Source organism: Phyllostomus discolor, chromosome 7, assembly GCF_004126475.2.
Source record: "Phyllostomus discolor isolate MPI-MPIP mPhyDis1 chromosome 7, mPhyDis1.pri.v3, whole genome shotgun sequence".
NCBI classification, from domain to species: domain Eukaryota; kingdom Metazoa; phylum Chordata; class Mammalia; order Chiroptera; family Phyllostomidae; genus Phyllostomus; species Phyllostomus discolor.
Genome location: NC_040909.2, coordinates 12,266,182 through 12,287,461, shown reverse-complemented (window position 1 = coordinate 12,287,461; position 21,280 = coordinate 12,266,182). Strand labels below are relative to the sequence as shown.

At 51.2% G+C, this 21,280-nt stretch overlaps 1 protein-coding gene across 1 annotated transcript in view; it reads right to left on the bottom strand.

Annotated features, from left to right (window-relative positions):
• Window positions 1-5,641: 5,641 nt before the first annotated feature.
• Window positions 5,642-21,280, bottom strand: part of DCLK3 (doublecortin like kinase 3) — a 39,464-nt gene continuing 23,825 nt past the window's right edge. The window contains exons 3-5 of the mRNA XM_028518843.2: window positions 10,361-10,493; window positions 7,400-7,567; window positions 5,642-6,250 (exon numbers count right to left, since the gene is read on the bottom strand). Of these exons, the coding sequence (XP_028374644.2) occupies window positions 6,057-6,250; window positions 7,400-7,567; window positions 10,361-10,493 (495 nt within the window). The 3' untranslated portion in view covers window positions 5,642-6,056. The remainder of the gene's footprint in view (window positions 6,251-7,399; window positions 7,568-10,360; window positions 10,494-21,280) is intronic.

Genomic DNA, 21,280 nt, shown 5'->3' with positions numbered 1-21,280 from the left:
GAAGACTGGATAAATCTACATGTGATGGAGAAATGTCTCAGTTTCAACATGTCAGTTTCAAATGACATTCTCCGTCTTAGGAAGAATGCTCATTAAAATCCCACTTTTCCGTTTCCCGAGTTACCTCTGCGATGCTCCTGCATAAATCTTCTCTGTCGAATGCCCAAGCCTCCGATGAAGACTGACAGGACTGATGGGGAGGGAAGCAAGAGAGCAGCCCCAGAGCCCTAGGTGGTCCCCCGGCCCCACCTCCCGCCACGTTCTTTTGGGAAGTGGGAGCTGAGGATTTACCCAGCGTGCCTCCTTCCGTCAGATCAGGAGAGAGACCAAGATCTCTCAGGTAAAATTTCCTTTCCGGCCATGATGAAGTTATTGGCTTTCTGTTGACACAAATTACACGGGTATCTCCCTAGACCCAATATCGTTTCCTCCGTGCTGCACAGCATTTATAATAGCAGCTGGATTTCTCAGTGTAATTTTTCTTCCGGTCAAATTTTCTTCTCCAGGTACAGCCAGTGATATGAAACTTGTCAGAACAAATCTCGATACGCCTTTATATTCTCGTATTATTCAATTCCCAGATTCTATCAGGAAAATAGACAAGGAGAAAAGCAATATACCATTAACAATAAAGTACATATGTGAGGCTTCTCTGTACAGTAGCTGTATAAAACAGAAAGAATACAACCCAGGGGGAAAAAGAGAAATTTCCACTATTTATTCCAAGTACTATTGCTTTCTGGAAAATAATTACAGAGTTTTCACTGTAATTTATTTCCAGATTCTAGGACACTATTCCTGTAAAAGACACCTCAGGTTTAACAAGCGCTTTCAAGGGGAAAGGGAAACTCTATTAAGTACTTGTCAATTGTAAAATGCATTCCAACTGAAGAAATGCTGAGAATGAATTTAAAAAAAAAAAACAGCTATGGAGATTCGATTTCACAGCAACTCTGTGTTTAGTGTTTGCCACAGAGGGATGACCCCACCTTGGGCCCCAAGGGCAAGATCCTGTAACTTGGGATCCGGACACAGAAGAGGGGAGAGGTGTCTTTTTCCATTCCCCAGGCAAGGTCAGGTGGAGGGCAGAGTCATTGCCTTTGATGACCAGGAGCTCAGATCCGGGCTCTGCCGCTGACCACATCCACGACCTCAGTTTCCTCATCGGTAAACCCGGGTGTCTTCATTCCTGCAACAAACTTTTATTATGAGTCCAGAATTTTCCAGGCACAGCCCTAGACACTGATGATAACAAGACGGAGAAGGTCCCTGCCCTCCAGCAGAGGGAGGGGCTGGGCCGGGAAGGAAGGAACGGGATCCTTCCAGACCAGAACTGAAAGGACAGAAATGGGACCGGGGAGGGGACGGCATCTCCAGCAGGCAGCTTCTCGGAAGAGGCAGCCTTTGAGCTCAGACCTCCAGGAACTTAAAGAAAATCATTCCTGAGTCAGGAAACAGCCAGCACAAAGGCGCCAGAGGCGGAGTTGACCTGCTTGAGTTGTCTCGCAGAAGGATCTCCGCGACCACAGCAGGACCAGTGGACACGACCGGGGCGAGGATGGAATCCCGGCGGGGGGAGGGCCACCTTGTGCCGCCGCAGCCGTAGGGCACCCTACGGACTTCGGTTGTGTTCCAAAGTCATGGGGAGTCGTTTTAAACTGAGGGCACGTGATGACATTTTTGTTTTAAAAATGCACCCTGGCTATGGACTTCCACACGAGAGATGCTGGGGTGAGGTGCTAATGCCAACCCCCGGAGGATGTCTGGGGGTTCGCTGAGAAGGATCTTGAGGAGCTGGCACAGTGCCTGGCCCCCGCCTGTGCTCCGAAATGACCGCTATTAATTATAACATCCGAACCTCTGTGCCCAGCGCCTTCATTCGAGCGACCTCAGTGCATTCAGCAGTCAGCTGGAGAGCTACTCCCCCGCCAGGGCATGTCCTGAAGGCCACAGCCCACATCTGGCAGCTGGCGTCTTTGATAATCCACGTGGCAGTGGGCAAGTCAGGTCACTTTTCTGAGGTCACTTCCCTGGGCTCAGCCTCCCTAACTGTTAAGTGGGGCCGTGAATCCCACCTCCCGATCCCATGGTTTTAAGGTAGAAATGAGGCGCGGGAATTCACCCCAAGACCTATGAAGGGCCACGCAAGTGTCGAAGTTTAAGAAGCAGCTTCTGTGTTATTACTTCTCGATTATATCCAGATATTAACATTTTAGGAATTTCAAAAGAAGAAGGAGGAAGAGGAGCAGGAGGAGGAGGAGGAAGGAAGAAAGAAGAAGAATACATGGGAAACCGGGAGGGAAAAGAGGAAATTTTCATTGTTTTTCTGCAAGAAGGGAAGTTAATGCACAATCAGGCGGGTGTATCCGGTCACAAGCAAGCCCTTCTAGGTCCAGGAAGAGAGACGCTCCCACGTGTGCATGAGAGGAGGGCAGCAGATGGCGGGTGCAGTGTGCTTGTAACCACAGAGAATCAGTGAGAAACAACCTCAGTGTCCACCAGCCGGGAAACTAGGGCGCTAAGTGCACAGCCTCAGGCAACCATTGAGGAAGGAAAACCAACGAGGTGGACTGGATTCGAGGTGGGGGATAGAGACATCAAGGATGACGCCCATGTGTTGGGTTCGCTCAGCAGGGCCATCCCCTGAGCCAGGGAGCCCGGGGGCGGAGGACTGGGTGATGATGGCAAGCTCTGCCCCAGAGGAACTTCTGATGCCTACACCTGGGTGTGTCACATGGATGTGTCCCCTGGCCAGGCGGACAGATGGTCTGAGCTTCGAGGAGAAGGCTGGACTGGAGACACAGACGGTGGAGGGGAGAGGAGGGAGGAAGAGAGTGATCTGCTAATAGACCGTGCGTGTAGGGAAGCTGCCAGGAGAGGGAGTGAACCTCTCTTGTCACTCTGCTGGCAGGGGAACACTGGTCTTGAAGTGGAGGACTGGCCCTGAAGGTGCCACAAGTGTAGTGTTCTTAACAGCTTTGTTGAGGTGTAATCGACACACAATAGACTGCACGTATTGAAAGGGCCGCTGTGATAGGTTTGACACAGATACACCCGTGGACCCATTGTTACACTCAAGGCAATGAACACATCCGTCACCTGCAAAGTTACCGGGTGTTCCTTTGTAACGCTTCCCCCTGCCTCCCTCCAGGCAAACCCTGACCTGTTTTCTGTCACTACACATGGTGCCCACTTTCTAGAATTATATATACATAGAGTCATACGGAACAGAGCCTTCTTGGTCTGGCACCTTATATTCAGCCTAATTATTCTGAGTTGTGTCCATGTCATTGCTTGTATCAAGAGTTCACTCCCTTTTATTCCCAATAGTATTCATGGCTGACAACACTCGCCAATGTATGGACATTCCAGTTGTGAATATTTGTGTCCAAGTATTTTTGAGGCCACCCGCTTTAATTTCTCTTGGAACTATGTGGTAGAATGGCTGGGTCGTGGGGTGAGTAGATGTTTAACTTTCACAGGAACTGCCCAATTGTTCTCTGAAGGGGAAGGCCATTTTACATCCCCAGCAGTGAGGTGCAAGAGTTCCGGTTGCTCCTGATCCTCTCCAGTACTTGGTATGGTCGTAGTTTTCTTCGTAGTCATTTCATGTTAGCCATTGTGATAGGTGTACGGTGCTGTTTCATTGTGGTTTTGACTTGCCTTTCGCTAGTGACTAAGGATGGAGCTGTACCTTTTAGCCAGTGGAAGAAGACAGAACCCATACAGGAGGCCCAAAGGGGTGCACGGGGATGCAGGCAAAAAAGCAGGAAAAAAATGTGGCGTCCCAGAAGTCAACAGGGGAGATGCTTTGAAAAGACAGTGGTCAACAGAAGCAAATGATGCTATTGTGAAGGCTGAAGATTTTCTTTTGGATTTCAGCCTTTGGTGACTTCATCAAGAGTTGTCCCAGTAGCAACTCCAGCTTCCAGCCTCTCTGCACGTTCAGAATGAGCACCATTGCACTGCCTGCTGGGTCCCAGCTGCACAGGGCCCCTCTTTCCAGCACCTGAGGTTAAAGCACCAGCTGGTACCCCTTCCAGCAGTTTCAAGTTTCAGAGTGGGGTGGAGTGGGGGAGTGGTCACAGGCTCTGTTCCCTGAAAACCAACTCTGAGGTCAAGATTAGCATGCAGAAGGTACATTAGGGAAAGGTCCCAGGGTTATCACCTCTGACAGAGAAGAGAAAGAAGCAGGACTGGGCAAGGAAGAAGCTGGGCTGTGATGCTGTCTCAGCCCAGGGCTCAGCCAATCCCCATGAGGAGAATGGCCCATCGTTGTCCCCATTGGCCACTCCCTACGTGGACCAGCCTTTGGATGCAAGCTGCCGCTGAGGAGAGTCATGACCCTGGGTGAGCCAATTCTTCCCAGCTAAGGACATCCCCATAGACCGTGACCACTGCGGGCTGTCAGCCAGCACCCTGGGCGGTCTGTTCCCTTCGGTCTTGAAGCCGGATGTGGGTGGTACACTGAGTGACCCTGAGAAGGGGTTTCTCCTCCCAGCTTCTAGGCTCTAATCACCCCAGCCTCTTCCCTTGGTTCCCCACCTAGGAGTGGAAGTCATTTCTTTTTTTGTTTGTTTGTTTAAAGATTTTATTTATTTATTTATTTTAGAGAGGGAAGGGAGGGACAGAGAGAGAGAGAGAGAGACATCAATGTGCGGTTGCTGGGGGGTTATGGCCTGCAACCCAGGAATGTACCCTGGCTGGGAATCGAACCTGGGACACTTTGGTTCCCAGCCCGTGCTCAATCCACTGAGCTACGCCAGCCAGGGCCTGGAAGTCATTTCTTGCAGTCAGGGTGTCTAATTCACTTCAGCGCCCCCTTTGTGCTTCCGCTTCCTCCAACACCTGTCTAAGCCGTTCCTTCTACTCAGCTCTCGCGCTGCACCTGTGCTCCCGACTGATGCACTCCCCCACCCAGAGGACCCCAGCGCTGGGAGAGAAGGGAGGGGATGGCGGAGAAACCCATACTCTGTGACTGGCTCTGTGCCCTACTGACCCAGAAAGTAGGGCACAGAGCCAGATCACATATAACCCAGAAAGGCCAAGTTGGCAAATAACAGCCTTGTGTTTTGCCCTCAGCTCCTGCGCACTCCCCGCGTCATCTGAACAGACCGGCATCTCGGCACAGAGGTCCGGCCTGGAATCATCAGGGAACAGGACCTCAGTGCCCTCCGGGGGTCTGCCCTGCGGGCAGGAATGGGCCTGAGCTCTCCCGGCTACCTGCAACCTGCATGCAATCCATGCACTGCACGTCTGCCACGTTGATGCACTCAGTGGCTTCCCCGTGATCCAAAAATGTTCACATGGGTGCCGCCCAAGTGCCGCACTTCACGTGGACGTGACTCCGGCTCGGGCGTAATTGGCCGTAAAGCAGTATAAAAGGGTATCAGGGGGGCAAGAATAAATCAACGATTTCATCACGCCATTCTTCAGACCGCACCGGAGCTGAGGCCCAGCTAAGATGGCAACGCTCGTGACCACGGCCAGCACGTGCTACACACACAGCTCTCGCCGGTCCATCAGGTGTCCATCACAGCACGGGTGTGCGGTCACGTCGGCTGCAGGAGGCGGGTCTGAACTATGGTCCCCGGACTCTCACCACCAGCATTGAGAAGGAGTCAGAACACGGCCCACTTCAGTCATTCCGAGCTTGTTTTATTAACACAGAGAGAGACTATGATTGACCTTATTAACCTCACAAGGGGAATGGAGACCCTGGTAAGCACCACGCGTGTAGTGCACCGTGAACTTGACCACAGGGAGGAAGCAAAACACATCATTATTACCAAAAATACCTCACCGATAACAAGTCTTCCCCTCCCCCACACACCCCCCAAATGTATGAAAGGCTTCAAATGTACAAATCTAAAAATAGGTGACATTTCGCATGAAGACTCCAGTTTATTTTTTAAAAATATACTGAGCATCTCTCCTTCCCCTGATTCTCCAATTTCGAGAAGAAGCCCTCTTCCTCCTCCTCCTTCTCTGAAACGTCTATCCTTTCTGGGGGAGCAGAACTCGGGGGAGCTGAACCCAGGGACTCGAGATGGTGACTATGACGCCTGCTCCGCAGACCGCTTCTGCTGGCTCTGGAGGTGGCTCTCGCCACCAGGGGACACCTCCTCTTGTCGGTTCGCTGTGCCAGCCTCCCCCGCAGTTTCAATCCAGGGGTGCTTAAGAACTTGATGGGCCGTGTAGCGCTTTTTGGGGTCTACCACCAGCAACCGGCTCACCAGATCTTTGGCAGCTGTTGGAGGAAGAGGAGGAGGGGAAAGAGATGAACGCAGGGGGTTCTGAACTGTTCTTCCCCCCACGGGAGCTAAGAACACAACCATCCCCGTTAGCACCGTGGGCCGCGTGAGAGCAGCGCCGTCCCACAGGACTCTCTGGGGTGATGGGGACCTTCCATAAGCGCCACACACTTGGGGAGACGGAGCGTTTGAAATGTGGCTCTGGTGAGACAAAGGAACTGAACTTTTATTGTGTTTACTTTTAATTAGTGTCCATTTAAACTTAAGTAGCCACGTGCAGCCAGGGGCAATCCCAGTGGACGAAGAGCTCTACGAGATGTTTGTTGGTTTCTCTGGGGACACGGGGCCAGCCCACCACTGACAGCCGTGGAGCCCAGCCCCAGAGAACAAGCCGAGGCCACAAACCACAGGTCTACACACTGTCAGCTTGTAAACCAAACTACCAGGTTGTTAAATAAAGCATGTGCATTTTTCCTCCCTACACTGATAAATACGGAGCTAATCCTAAATGACACATGTAGGGAAAATCAACCGGGGATAAGAGTTGTCACTCCTGTTCTACATTTTTAAGCTAAAGGCTCAAAGCCTCCGATTATCTAGTTCTCGATTTTACAAGGGCAGCGGGCAGAGCAGGCAAATCAGTAGGCACACGGGAGAATTCCATCTGAAAGGGCTGAAAAGGAGACCGTCACCCCTTCTCTCCAAGGTGGCCCCACAGGACCCCTGGCGGTACACAGGTAAGATACACATTTTCAGTCCCCTCAACTCACGAGCACGTCTATTCGTGAGACGGTTTGGGTCTTTACAAGTGAGAGTGATATGTTTCTGATATTTTTTTTTTCACTTCTGATGTTCTTCATTTGCCTTAAGGAAAAGTATTTGTTGGCTGCACCTGGCCATTAGGCTTTTCCATTCATTCTCAAAGTAAGTCCTGTTTGGGGGTGTAGATTTATGTCTCAGGACATAAAGGATGAAGCACAACCTGTTGCCAGCCCACCTCTGTGCCAGGCGCTGTGGTGGATCTTCTGCATTCTCATCACGCACCTGACCCAGAACCTGCTCTGCAGTCAGAACCCCGGGGTGACGGCGGTGGGGCCTCCAGCCCTACACCCCTTCTCCCCCCACTGGGAAGCCCCAGGTCTCACCATCAGAGATATTGTCCCAGTAGGGGGCCAGGAACTCGAAGTGGCCCAGCTGGATGATGTTGAAGAGCTCGTCCTGGTCCCTGTCCAGGCTGCGGAAGGGCGGGAAGCCACACAGCAGGATGTAGAGGATCACGCCGGCGGCCCACATGTCTACCTCCAGCCCGTAACCTGTGCGACGGAGGCAGAGACACAAGCAGAGCTGAGCCCAGGCGGGGTCAGGCATGGTGAGGGGCACGGGGCAGAATCACTGCTCTGGGCCACAGGAGACCTCCGCGCTCAGTGAGCCAGAGCCGCTTCCGGGCCTGTGATGGCCAACCCCTACAGACATGAGGTCCGTGCTGGAGTTACCCCCAGTCCGGTCCTCAGGCCACTGCCACTGCTCTGTGGTCCTTTCTGACTGGTCAGTGATAAAATGAGTACAGGATTTCAACGCACACACTTGGACACTCTTACCTGGCGTGGCTGTGACATCCTATTGCACGATCCGTGGACACAGCTCGTGGAGCAGGGTACAGATCAGCTCAGGGTTGTGTAGCACACACAGTAAGTCACATGTGGCAGGACCTGTCCCCTGTCCCATGCAGCAGGACTCCGCAGGGACCCACATGTGTGGGAAATGCTAAAGCCTGGCACTTCACCAGAGATCCTTGGAGAAAGCCTGGCCTGCACCAGCAGCCTCTGCTTCCTATTCGGTCATTGCCTTCTCTCATTTCAAAAATATTATTTATGCCTGGCTGGCGTAGCTCAGTGGATTGAGCTCGGGCTGCGAACCAAAGCATTGCAGGTTCGATTCCCAGTCAGGGCACGTGCCTGGGTTGCAGGCCACAGCCCCCAGCAACTGCACATTGATGTTTCTCTCTCTCTCTCTTTCTCCCTCCCTTCCCTCTCTAAAAATAAAAAATAAATAAAATCTTAAAAAATATTATTTATGATTCTTTTATGAATATTAAAAGATGGATATTACTAGTTATATTCACCATGAGCACACACATGCACACACACCTACTTTCTTTAACAAAATCAGGATCACATTGTACATATGTTATACCCAATTTCACTCACTTAATATTACACGGCATTTCCTATATAGGAATTTCCTATGAAAAACATAAATACTCTTCAAAAATATCATCTCTAATAGCTGTTAGTATTCTCTTTATATAATGAAGCCTCTATGTTACAATTTAAGTTTTTTCTAATTTTGCTTACAACTGTAAGCAATTCTGTGGTGAACATCCTTACATGTTAAATATTTGTGCTCATCTCTGATTATGTTCTTAAAATAGCTTTCTATAAATTAAATGCACAAAGTAATATACAGTAAAGGTTTTCGACACATATGGCCCCATCATCTACCCACAGTTTATAAAAGCAGCACGTACATTTTCAAACCCTTTCTTTCTCTCTTTGGATAAGTAAGGCACTGGGCAGCTTTGACTGGGGAGTTAAATGTTCACTATTAAGCCCCAGAGCAATGTCGTCAAGACCCAAATCCACAGGAAAATATTAAGGGAATGAGTCACTGAGGAACTCTTTCCAGCCAGTTTGGTGTCCTGTCCTCAGTTCTCAACCACTTTCACTCTCAGGAGGGGCCAGTCCTGCTGGGCCTCCCACCTGCATGCACCGTGCCCCTCAGGGGCCGGGAGGCTGTCCTGTCCTGCTCCTCCTCCTGCCTCCTCCGCAGCCCTGTCCTCTGTGGGCCCCTCCTCCCTTCTCCTCCCCGAGAGAACCTGCCATGGCTGCCCTTGCTGGTGTCACAGGGAGCCATCATGTCTCCTGTTCCTGCCTCTATCTCTGAGCTGCAGGGTCTCAGAAACTCATGCTCAGCCCCGAGTTTCACTTCCTTGGCAACTCTGTGTGTCCATCCAGAAATCTCCACGAAGCCAGTGTGCTCACCTTTTAATTCTCCCCATCCCCACCTCCCAAAAGAGCTTCCCCTTCCAACACCCTGTTTCAGTCGGTGCCACCACGCACACGGTGGTTTTCCAGAGATGCATGCAGACTGTCGGCTCGCCTTCCTCTCACCTGGGTCATTGATGCCTCTGAAAATGCCCATGGGTGCGAGTGTTCTCCTGGCCCACTGTAACCGCGTTCCCCCGACTGCTGCATGGCCACGCTGGGCCCTGGTTCCTCCCCAGCTATAGCGAGCCCAGGCGCAACCTGCCCAACCAACCCAACTTCCCTGGGCAGCACCGGGGCTACTCTTCCTCCCAGCGTCTCTGCCACCCAACCTCCACGCGCATTGTGGTCTCCTCTTCTTAGCTTCCCTGATGCCTCTGCTGATGGGAGACTTCAGCTCTCCCTTCTCCCTCCCACCCTCTGCCCCTTCCAGAACCTTCCCTCCATGCATAGGGTGCTTCACCTGATTTCTCCTGGAGTGCTCAGTAGCTTAACAAGTCATTCGTGTATATGGAGCCATAGAATGATAATAATGATAATAATATTAATACCCTTTTATGGGTTTTACAGTGTGTCACTAATGCAGTTCATTGGACCCTCATACAATATAGAAAGAGGTAATGCGGAGTATTCATGGAGTCTGAAGTGGGATTCCCTTTATCTCAAGATGCAAGGTTGGTGGAGGAATTATTAAGCCAATTACTTACCATTAGCGGTAGCCTTGGGTCAGTGGCACAAAGAGCCTTGTTTGTGTGAGTCCCCACCCAGGGCTCCGCCATCCCCCATCTCACTTCCTGCCAATACCCCCACCCCCACCCCCCCCACACACACACTCCAACCCCGTCCCTGTAATACGGGTGGCCCTGGTTTGGAAAAAGCTCTCATGCTTTGGTCAAGGAGAATTGCTCCAAATATTTCCCTTGAAACCGAAGGGCTGCCTTAGCATCAGCTCTGAGATTTTTGACTGCTCCATACTGAAAACCATAAATATGAAGTATTCACAAAATCAAACGTTAATTAGTCAGTGAGCAGGAGTCCTGCAGAGCGACGAGTCACACTCACCTTTCTCAGAAAGAATTTCCGGAGCTACGTAGGTCGGCGTCCCACACACGGTAAACACCGGTCTTACCACGTGCTTGGCGAGGCCAAAATCAGCCAGCTTCAAGGTGGTCGATTTGTCCTCATTCCGCTGAACCTGAAAGAAACCGATATCCCCAAGCCCCCAACACTGTGGTGAGAACAAAGAAGGAGAACCACGGAGACAACAAGCATAAGAGGCCGGAACAACAACCAATAAACCTACACACACCCTTATGGTTTAGCCCAACACTGATAGACCCAATCCGATCTCAGCGGCAGGTGCTCACGTTCTCAAGTAAAGAATGAACGAGTTAGAATTATTATACCGTGTTGCCACAGGTGGCTATTTAGATTTAAATTAAATTAAACATGGAATTCTCAGATGCATGGACCACATTTCAGGTGTGCCATGGCTATCAGAGTCTATGGCTACAACTGTGGGCAATGCCAATACAGAACATTCCCACCATCACAGAGAATCCTTCTGGGCAGCATTGACCTTGAACAAGGATCAGTGGTATTTAGAGTACAGACTAGTTTCAGTGAGGACTGGAAAATGCCTGTGGGCAATGCCACATCTGGGAAAAGGCGGGAATAAAAACACTAGGGAGGAAGAAAAAAACTAGGAATTAGAGTGAAGAGGTAGACAAATAAGCAGCGGAGGGATGGCAAATACAGGCCCCAACTGGGGGGACGAAGGGGAGAGGGGTAGTTAAGAATCTAACAGACCAGGAGTCTTTCATTCCAGTTCCAAGACCTGGAGCTGGATGGTCCGGGACAATTTCATTACTGATCTGAGCCTCTGCTTCCTCATTTTTTAATAGGAGGTGACAATGTCCAGCAAACAGGAGCTCTGTCCTATGTCTGTAACCAATGCAGCAATCTGTTGGCCCTAGAGTGACCACTAGTCCCAGGCTGCCTGGGACTTAGGGCGTTCTCAGGATGTGGGGCTTCCATTTTGAAAACTTCCATTTTTGTAACTTTCATTTGTAAAACAGTCCTGAGCAACCAGGACGAGGTGGTCATGCTCGCTTGCACATACTAAATCTTTAAAAATTAATGCTGTTGAGCTGAGATTTATCCCTATGTGTTAGAACGGACAAACTGGTTCTAATTATTCCTATTTTCACCTGAAGGTGAAAGAAATGATGTTTGACTCTTCCTTTAGATCCCACTTCCACCAGATTTTAGAAAGGATAGAGTTGGTCATTTTTTAATTTATTTATTTCTAGAGAGAGGAAGGGGGGGAGAAAGAGAGAGAGAGAATCAATGTGCGGTTGCCTCTCACATGGCCCCCAATGGGGACCTGGCCTGCAACCCAGGCATGTGCCCTGACTGGGAATCGAACCTGCGATGCTTTGGTTCGCAGTCCAAGCTGAATCCACTGAGCTACGCCAGCCAGGGTGAGGTGGTCATTTTTTGAAACAGAAAAGACAGCTACCCCCACTCTGAAATGAATGCGGAGCACTGACCACTCTCCAGTGTTCTCACTGAAACACGTCCCACCTGCCGAGTCTTGTCCCTGCCCACAAGTCTCGTGGCTGGCCTCTGACCCCCTGGTAAACCCATTCCCACTGCCAAGTTCATCTGCCCTGTCCTTCTTCACCCTCAAAGTATCAGCACACTAGATGGTTGTTAGGAAAAGCTGGGTCTCAACCTAAAAGAAATGAATCTCAAGAGGTGAGCTTATCAACAAAAGAAACAAGCAAGCAAAATATAACCAGAGACATCGAAATTAAGAACAATCTGACAGTAACCAGAGGGGAGGTGGGAGGGGACCGTGGGGGGAAGGGTTTTCAGGAACAATTAATTATAAAGGGCACCTGGACAAAACCAAGGGGGTGGGGTTTGTGGAAGCAAGGGAGGGAGGTGGGTTTGGCTGGGGTGGGGGGGAGTGCTGGGGGGTAAATGCAGACAACTGTAATTGAACCACAATAAAATGATTCCTTTAAAAAAGAGGTGAGCTGAGCAATCATTTAGATCACCATGCAAAAGCTAATAAAACTGAAGATATATTTCACGTGAAAAAGAAATAAAGAAATGACGACAGGGCAGACCTAGCATGCTTTACAGTACATAAAAGCTCCCTTGGTGCCCTTCCAGGACCCCACACAGCCTGAGGAATTTGTAGCAAAAGCCCTTTTGTAGCAACATGGTAAAAATTCACTGGCTCTGCCTCCTGCTGGTGCATGTGAGCCTTGGGTCCACCTGCCTCAGGTTCTCTTTGGGGCGTCTGTATGGGCCTCCTCACCTCCTGCAAAGGAAAGACCTCTTTACTGGCACATTCAGTGCCATGAACCAGTTACAAGTGCAGATTCTGACCCCCAGCTGTCAGGGTCCAGACTGCAGCCCCCCACGTCCTGGGTGACTGGTTGAGTGACTTGCGCGCTATGTGCCTCCAGGTCCTCCTCTGCAAATGCGGACGTGAGCAGGCCATGCAAACATAGAACACTTGGGCAATGCAGTGTTCTCGGGACTACAATGAGGATTAAATGAATGGATGCTTGTCAGGTGTAATCAACAGGGCCCGGCACCCAAGAAGCGCAATATGAGTGTTTGTTACGTGCACCACATTATTTTAGCCACCGAACCAGCTCATCTGTGAAGGGCAGGGCTGACTTCAGGCAAACTGAGCGGCACAGGAAGCTGCCAACGATACCTCCCTGCTCCCCTTTCCAGGCCTCCTCCTTCAAGCCAAAGCCCCCTTATGAGGTTCATCCTCCGCTGTCAAAGCTCCTTCCTCCTCCCCAGCTGTGTTCTGACTGCGTCTCATCACAGAAGTGGAATGCTCCCGCCAGGGGGACAGTTGACAGCAGCACAGTGGTAAACATACGGAGATAAGCCTGGCGGTATCACCCAAGGCAGAGACTTGCTGGGGCCACCACAGCTGTAGCGAGCGCAACTGATAAGCTTGTCTGCAGGCACATGTCCTCACGTCTCTGATGGAGCCGGGCACAGGTTCCCCAAGTTCACACCCTTGCTTGGGGAGGGGGAGGGGAGGATACTGGGGAGCACTCTGGTTCTTCCTGGCCCTATCAGAGCCGTGGGCACGGCAACACTCCAAAATGCAGGGTGGGGCGGAGCAGCCTCTCCCCAGGCTCCCCACACCAGAAGGAGTTCTCAGAACGTGTTCTGGCTCCTGCCGGTGAGCTGAGCGTCCGTCTCTGTAAGCGGAATCTGTCTTCCTTACCGGGTCCGAGCCACCACGGGGCAGGCTGGCTGATCGGTGTCTCCGTAATTAACCCGACCACATGGAAAGTCAAAGACGTAGAACGAAAACGCAACTCTGCCTGGGACTGCGGATCGAGGCAGACATGGCCCGAAAGCAGACGAGGGAGATCACGATCAGAATAATTTAAGCGAGAAAACCTAGTTTGCAAGGGAAGGACAGAACACCGTGCACACGGCCTGGAGTTTCCAGATGGATCATCTACACTAATCACATTTGCTGGGCGATGGTTGGAAAAAAAAATATGTCCCTCACAAATATTTGCAAATATTCCCAAACAAATGATCAGCATTAAAAGCATTTGGCTGACTCAGTAGACCAAAATAAAAAGGCATTCCCACGTGAAATAACAAAACTCCCTTCCTCGCAGAACCCCCACCCCCCCGCCCAGTTCCAAAGCCAGGCTCCAAGGAGGTGGTCGCTCTTTACACACGGTGGACACTCAGGCTTTTGTTTTCAAAAGTTAGGACGTTCAGTGTCCAGATGCTGAGGGACCCACTCTTCAAATACCAAATCTGTCATTTAAATCAACTTTATGGCCTTTCTGAACTATGGTATGCTGTTTCTTGTCTCTTCATGGTTTAGCGTTTCCCTTGAGCGTTAGGATCGGCCCCATGGCACTGCCGCCTGAGGGGGTGGTGAAGGCTTGAGGGGCCGTTCGACCCGCCCAGATCATGGCCCGAGACGCTGAGTGTTGCTAATTCTTCTGTCTCCGGCACTTACTGTCAGGACCTACATACCACTCTTCAGTGCTATCCCTGTGACATGAGGCTTCTTACAAGTTCACCTGCGGAAGCAGCGTCATGACAACGCTGAACTGAGTTTTGCTTCCTTTCGTTTCTCCAACAGGGAGGCACCGCACATGCTTGGCTTCAGGACAGTTGGAACGGTTCCCATCTCATTCCCTGAAACCAAAGGAGTGACATCCTCCTGGGATAATGCTTCCTCCATGAATGAACAGGTGGGACTTCTGACACCGTCTGATTCGCCCCCCATGAGGAGACTTGTCGAGCACATCCTCCTCTGGACTTCCGTTCCCCTCTGACAGGCATCTCAGCATGGAAGAGGCCGCAACTCTGGGCGGCAGTCCATCCGCTTATTCTCTGAGTAGGAGAGCCACGCCTGTGCTGATCGGACTCTTACTCCTACCCCCGTTTCCAGACTGCCCTCTGCAGGGATGCGGACTAAGGACACCCCTCTCCCGAGGATGAGAAACAGGTACCATGACGCCCCGGGTTTCCTCTGGCTCCACTGAGGTCACATCCTACCCACCTCCAGTGGATCTTTACAGGACCTGGTCCCAGGCCCATCACCCCTTTCTCACTCCTTCCTATGCCGAGTGCAGTGCCTCCTCCAACACCAGCAGCAGCAGCAGCAGCAGCAGCAGCATCACCTGGGAACTCGTTAGAGATCTCAGGCTGCCCCAGATGCTCTGAACCGGAACCACTACGAGCCCCCAGGGTGAGTCCTATGCACGGTGACATTCTGGGTGGTCCCCATTCCTTCACCGCCTTTGAATAAAGAATGCCCCGAAGCAACTGTCACCACACACCAGCTGTGATTTGATTGGGGCAAGGGTGGATCTCTGGACTTTCTGCCCGCCAGGCACTGGGCGGCCACCAAGGCAACTGAGGATCCCACTAAATGTCCCGTTTGGATGACCCTTTTCCAGAAAGACCTTGTAAAGAGATCAGAACATGCCATCCCAAATGATGCCACTTTGACATATTAATGCTTTTGTCCTGAAGATGCCTGAGAAACAGCAAATACGGGAGAGGTACTCGGACCCCCTCCTTCCTACCTAAAAGCAGGACATAAAACTTCCCGTGAGGAAGGTGCCCACCCTGGACCAGGAAGGGCAGAGCACTAAGTCCCCAGAGACTTCCGTCAGCCCAGAGACCCACGGAGGGAGGACTCGACGAAGCTAACCTGCCGAAAACAACTCACCTTCCTCTGGTTTCCCCTATGCACGTACCTCCCACAGTCCGCCGCCCCTAAAACCCCAGTCCCTTTTCCTCTGTCTTGTCACTTCTCTAAACATGTATTGTTCTTTGTTAAAAGGCTACCTAAGCCCCAAGTCCTAACCACCCTTTGAGTTACTCGCCACTGTGCTTCTCCCACATGTATGCACAGCGCACATATCAATGAACTGTTGTTTTTATCTTGGTAATCTGTCTTTTGTGAGTTTGATTTCCAGGGCCCCAGTCACAGAGCTGAGGAGGATGGAGGAAAAAGGTGTTCCTTCCCCCTCCCCTACACCTTCCAGGGCCAGGTTGGGTAAAGGCCCACCCACAGCCTCACTGCACACATCTGACCTTGCCCTGACCCCACACGCCCATTTCTCTAGTTTCTGGTCTCTCTGAACTCCCTGCTCAGGGTCATGGTCCTTCAGAGGCTCTGTCGTCAGTCACCTCTAACTGAAAGGGTGTTCGAGGTTAATTTGCACAGAACTATAGTGACGGCTGACCCATTTGCATCCATCACCCCACTTTCCAGCCACATCAAGGTACTGTGCTTTGAATCCAGGTGGTCTTTGTTATTTACATAAGCATGCAGGTAACATCTGGATGGTGTCACAGCTTCAAGAGGAGTCCTTATTTTTCTAACAATTAGCTTCCCCTCTCTCCTTCAATGGTCTGTCAAGGTACCTGTGATCTTGTAGTTACCAACTCTGAACAGAAGATGGCAGCAGAGTACAGGCCAAATAGCAAAAAGCTACCTAAGAAAAATCATTTGCTGCGGGGTAAGGATTATTTATCTTTGCCAACATCTTACTTGATTGATTCTTCACGGTTCCTTGTGCCTTCTCCGCCAAGGTTCCATTTTCAGCTGTTTATGTGGACCAAACCGATCTTTAAAGCCAATTCACATTGAAATGCCAAAAATCAATTTCCATTTCAACAGTAAAAAATAATGTAATACCAAAAAAAAACGACTGAAAAAATCAGTAGGAACAGTGTCTTCCCTGGAACCTTCCTTGGCACATGACAGGCCTGTTACAGGCCTCTGGAGCCTACAGATGGTGCCAGTTTTTTAAACATCTCATATTCCTTCGATTAGTATTAATCAGATGACTTCCATGGGCCAGGCACTGTCTTGGGTACTAGGAATAGAGCCGTGAAGGAAGCAGATAAACTCCTTGGTTTTATGAGGCCCTCCTCCCGCTAAAAACTAAGATTCAAATAAAGATGTAATTTCAGGTAGTGGTGTTATTTTTAAAAAGTGGGAGAAAGACTGTATCGTCTCGTGCGGTGTCCACTAAACCACCACACAGGGCTACTGATTTTTAAAGGTTATGTAAAGTGCAGTTCTTCAGTCAGCCAAGGTGCATCTCAAGTGCTCCCGTGGCTAGTGGCTATCGTAGTGGGCAGTTCAGATATAAGATAATTCCATCATCACAGAACGTTCTATTGGACGGTGGCAGGGGATGGCACTGAACATTTTAAATAGGGTAGTTAAGGAAGGATCCACTGAGAAAGCAACATTTGAAAAAACTCAGGGGCGAGCCACGTTAGAGTCTGAGGAGTGAGCTTTCAGGTGCAGGAAACGGCAAAGGCGAAGGAAGGGCCAGGGGCCGGCGTGGCCCCATCAGGAACAGCTAACGGGGCCCAGAGGGGAGCGAGTGAGGCGTGAGCGGTTGGAGCGGCACTTTGAGAGGAAGGCAGGGCCACACCGTGCAGCACCTGCTGGGCCACGGAAATGAACTTAGCCTTTATTTGGAGTGTGACAGGAAGCCAGTGACAGCCCCGAGCAGAGGAGTTATAGGTGCTGGTTTTCATCTGGAGACGGCCACTCAGGCTTCTGTGCAGAGGATGGCTTTGGAGAAAGAGAAAGGACTAGTAAGGAGGTGACAGCCGTGGTCTCAGCGACAGGTGACAGGGGCTTGGCCTTGGGTGGTGCAGCGGAGGTGTGGAGAAGTGCCCTTCTAAGGGCAAAGCCGAGATTAGGGAAGGGACTGAACGTGAGGATGGGGAAGGAAGACTCGAGGGCGACTCTGAGGTTGCTGACCCGAGCGGCTGGGCCCGGGGTGGCGCCAGCTTCCTGAGGGACCAGGGGGTCTTGAGGCAGCGTGGGGATAAGAGCCTGGCTGGGGTCCTGGACAGAACAGAGCATGGAGAACTGCCAGTGCTCAGTAGGACACCTCTCTTGGGGGGTGGGGGTGTACATGTGTGTAGGTCCTAAAAACGAGGCAGTGGCTGACGGGGCCCGTGGAGCAAACAAGGGTTGTTGCTGGGTGAAGCTGCAGGACAGTACAGCATGTCCATGGACGATGGAGCAGGAGGAAGGGGAAGCACTGGAGAGACGCCCTGTCCCATGGGATGAAGAGGCCAACAGGTCTTCCCATGAAGCTGGGGGCCCAAAAAGGTCCAAGAGGATCACCCATGAGGTTTGGGGTGACTTTGGAAACAGAGGCCTGGCAGGCACCTCCTCTGCACAGTGTCCTAAAAGCTGTCATCCCCCCGATTTACCCTCCTCCACCAGCAGTGACCCCAACCCCCTGAGAGAAGACTCCGAAGCATCCCCATGACCCCAAACGGAGGTGAGGAGAGGAGAGGAGGAGGAGGCAGGCCACCCCAGATGTGGCCCAATGCCTGGGCAGAAGCCCCTCTGAGCCCCGAGCCTGCCCCACACTGAGAGGCCGAGGGGACCCACGGGTGCCTGCTGTAAGCACTCCTGTGCTACAGCCCCCGCCCACCCACCGCATCCCTTTCATCACTGTTTCCAGAGTGGGAACACGTCCCCTGTCTTCCCTTATTCTGGGACAGATTGTTCTCAAATGGCCTTGCTCCTGTCTGACGCCTCTCCTATCTCCCCCACCCCACAGCTCAGCTCTCCTGGCTGCAGGTAGTACTTGGTCATTGGCCACAGGTAACCTGGCCTGTCCACTCCCCATCCTGTGTGGGCCAGTCCAATCATGAGCACCCCACCAGCTCCTGTTTGCTTCCTCCCTTCCCCCCAAACCAGGGCCTCGTCAACCCAACACAACAGGTCCCCACCCTACCAAGGGAGCACACACTGGCAGAAAGCAGCAATTAACACTGATATTTCTGCAAGCTGGAAATTCTCATAATTAAAACTTATTTTGCAAGATCCCAGGAGTCTAAATAACCTGAAGGGAAAAAGAGAACCAGCATCTTATCAGGAAGCGGGGTCTGTGGAAATGAGCTCAGGAATATAGGTCTCAAATTTTATTCCAGGGCCTGATTATCAGATACAAATATTTCAGTTGATTAAAACAACATAATAAGCTGGCTAGATTCACTGAGAGCTCTTAGTGTATTCAGAAAGTCTCCGAAAACAGCAACAATTACAATCAGCCATATAATCAAAAATTAGGTCTAACATAATCATTTTCCCAAGCTGAGCAAATACAGATCTTAATATAGACGGTAACACATTCAAGGAAGAAACAATTCCTTGGATAACACAAAGCTCAACACCAGTGCAGAACGCGACATTAGAGAAACATTATCTGATGGATGGCAGTCGCCATGGTGACATTTACTAATATTAGACCTTGGAAGACCTGGCAAGTTTTCAACATCGTTATCCCATCAGCAGGTTTAGAGATGACACCTTTCTAAACCCAGACAACCAGCCCACAGTCCAACCCAACACACACAGGGTCCTTCTGAAACTCCAACAGGTGCTGACATTAGAGAGCGCGTGGACTTCTGCTATAACAGTGTGTTGAACTTGACTCGCCCGGAAACAGGACAGATGGTTAATAAATGTGACAGGTCTATTGGTTTTGAGAAATGCAAGCTGATAAAATTACCCACAGGGAGAAAAGATACCTACCTAGTCCACATAAACAACTCACGTGTTTAGACTGAAAAATTACAGCTACTCTGCCATGTTCCCTGTCTCCCTGTCTCTCTCTGACTCAGAACACGCACACACACAACACATACACACTCTTCACTGCCCCGAGGGGCACCAGAAACTCACATTTACGGGTGCTGAAGGCCACGGAGACGTGCCCGGCGCCTTCTCGGAGGCAGTCAGCTTGTCCACAGTAACCGGGCACCTTGCCGTTTTCTACTTCCTGAAGCGAATTTCTCCATGCAATCTACACCGGGACTTTTTCCATTAAAAAAATTGCTGACAAATAAGTCCCTTCACACAGGTGAGAGTCCCTATCGCCCAAGAGATGGGTCAGCTCGACAGATTGGCGCCAGGACCTTATTGAGGAAAGGCAAGCTCAGATGACTGTGCCCCAGAGAGAATGGTCCTATAGGGGAAATGATCTCATTCCACCTCCTGCAGACCCGGTACAGCTGCGAGAATGCGCTAGGAGACACACACCTAAATGCTCATCCCCAGGCCTCTGGGCAGAACCCCTGCTGCTGCGACAACCCCAGGGAAAAGCAGAGGGCCAGTGAGGAACACTGAAGTGGCCGTCAGGAGCAGCGGGACGCACGTCACACGTGGAGATTACTTGGGCTCTGACCCAGGAGACAGAAACAAAAAGCAAGTGGAGCCCTGGCTGGTGTGGCTCAGTGGATTGAGTGCTGGCCTGCAAGCCAAAGGATCAACAGTTCGAGTCCCAGTCAGGGCACATGCCTGAGTTGAGGGCCAGGTCCCCAGTGGGGGGCACATGAGAGGCAACCACACATTGATGTTTCTCTCCCCGTCTAAAAAAAAAAAAAAAAAAAAAGGCAAGCGGAGAAAAGATGAGGACACTCATCTCAGGCGAAAATGGAAGTTCTCAAAGAAGAGTCACTGGATGTAATTCAGACCGCTCGGGCAAGCAGCATCCTGCAGTTCTCGGAATCCTGGCCAAAGCAAGGTTGCCTGACTTAGGGGTCGACGCAGACCTCGCTTGCCCAGACCATCAGCTTGATTCACTCATTGCTTCCCTCTCCGGTGGGAGCAGTTTACGGACAGACGAAAGCATGGGGGTGATGCTTCCGGGCTGGGTCTACAGCCACGGAAATGAAAGGAAGCAGACTAAGTCCCTGCCACCCCCAGAAACGTGGCTCATGGAAATCCCTGTCACCGTTCACGGTTTGCTGCATCTACAGCAACCCACCTTCAGGCCCACCTCACTCTGACGCAATAGTGATGGCGCCCGGCCCTGGCGGAGTCCCTTCTGTTTTCCCGGCCACATGACACGTTTGCACTCGTTCATCCATTCATCCAACTCACAGCTAAGGAAGGTCCACCATGCGACACGACGGCTCTAGGTGCCAGGATACGACCCGGATAAAACAAAGTTCCTACTGGCACAGAACTTTCTTCCCAGGGAGAAGAGACAGAACACAGAAGACTAAGTATAGACTGTACCAGATGGTGATCGGGGCTACGAGAAAGGGGGACGAAGGAGCCCGAGGGCGACTGGGCACGCATGCTGTCCTCACCAGACCCCCAGGAACACACTCGGGGTTCAGGAACAAGTTGCATTTTCTGACTCATGGCAATAAGGGAGCACACAGCACCCCGGGATCCAGGCATGTAAGGAGACGGTGTTCAGTGAACTCACTGTAAGATGTGGGCCCTGGCTGCTGTGGCTCAGTGGATTGAGCACCAGCCTGCAAACCAAAGGGTCACTGGTTTGATTCCCAGTCAGGGCACATGCCTGGGTTGTGGGCTGCGTCCCCAATAGGGGGCGCTAAAGAGGCAACCACACACTGATGTTTCTCTCCCTCTCTTTCTCCCCCTTTCCCTTC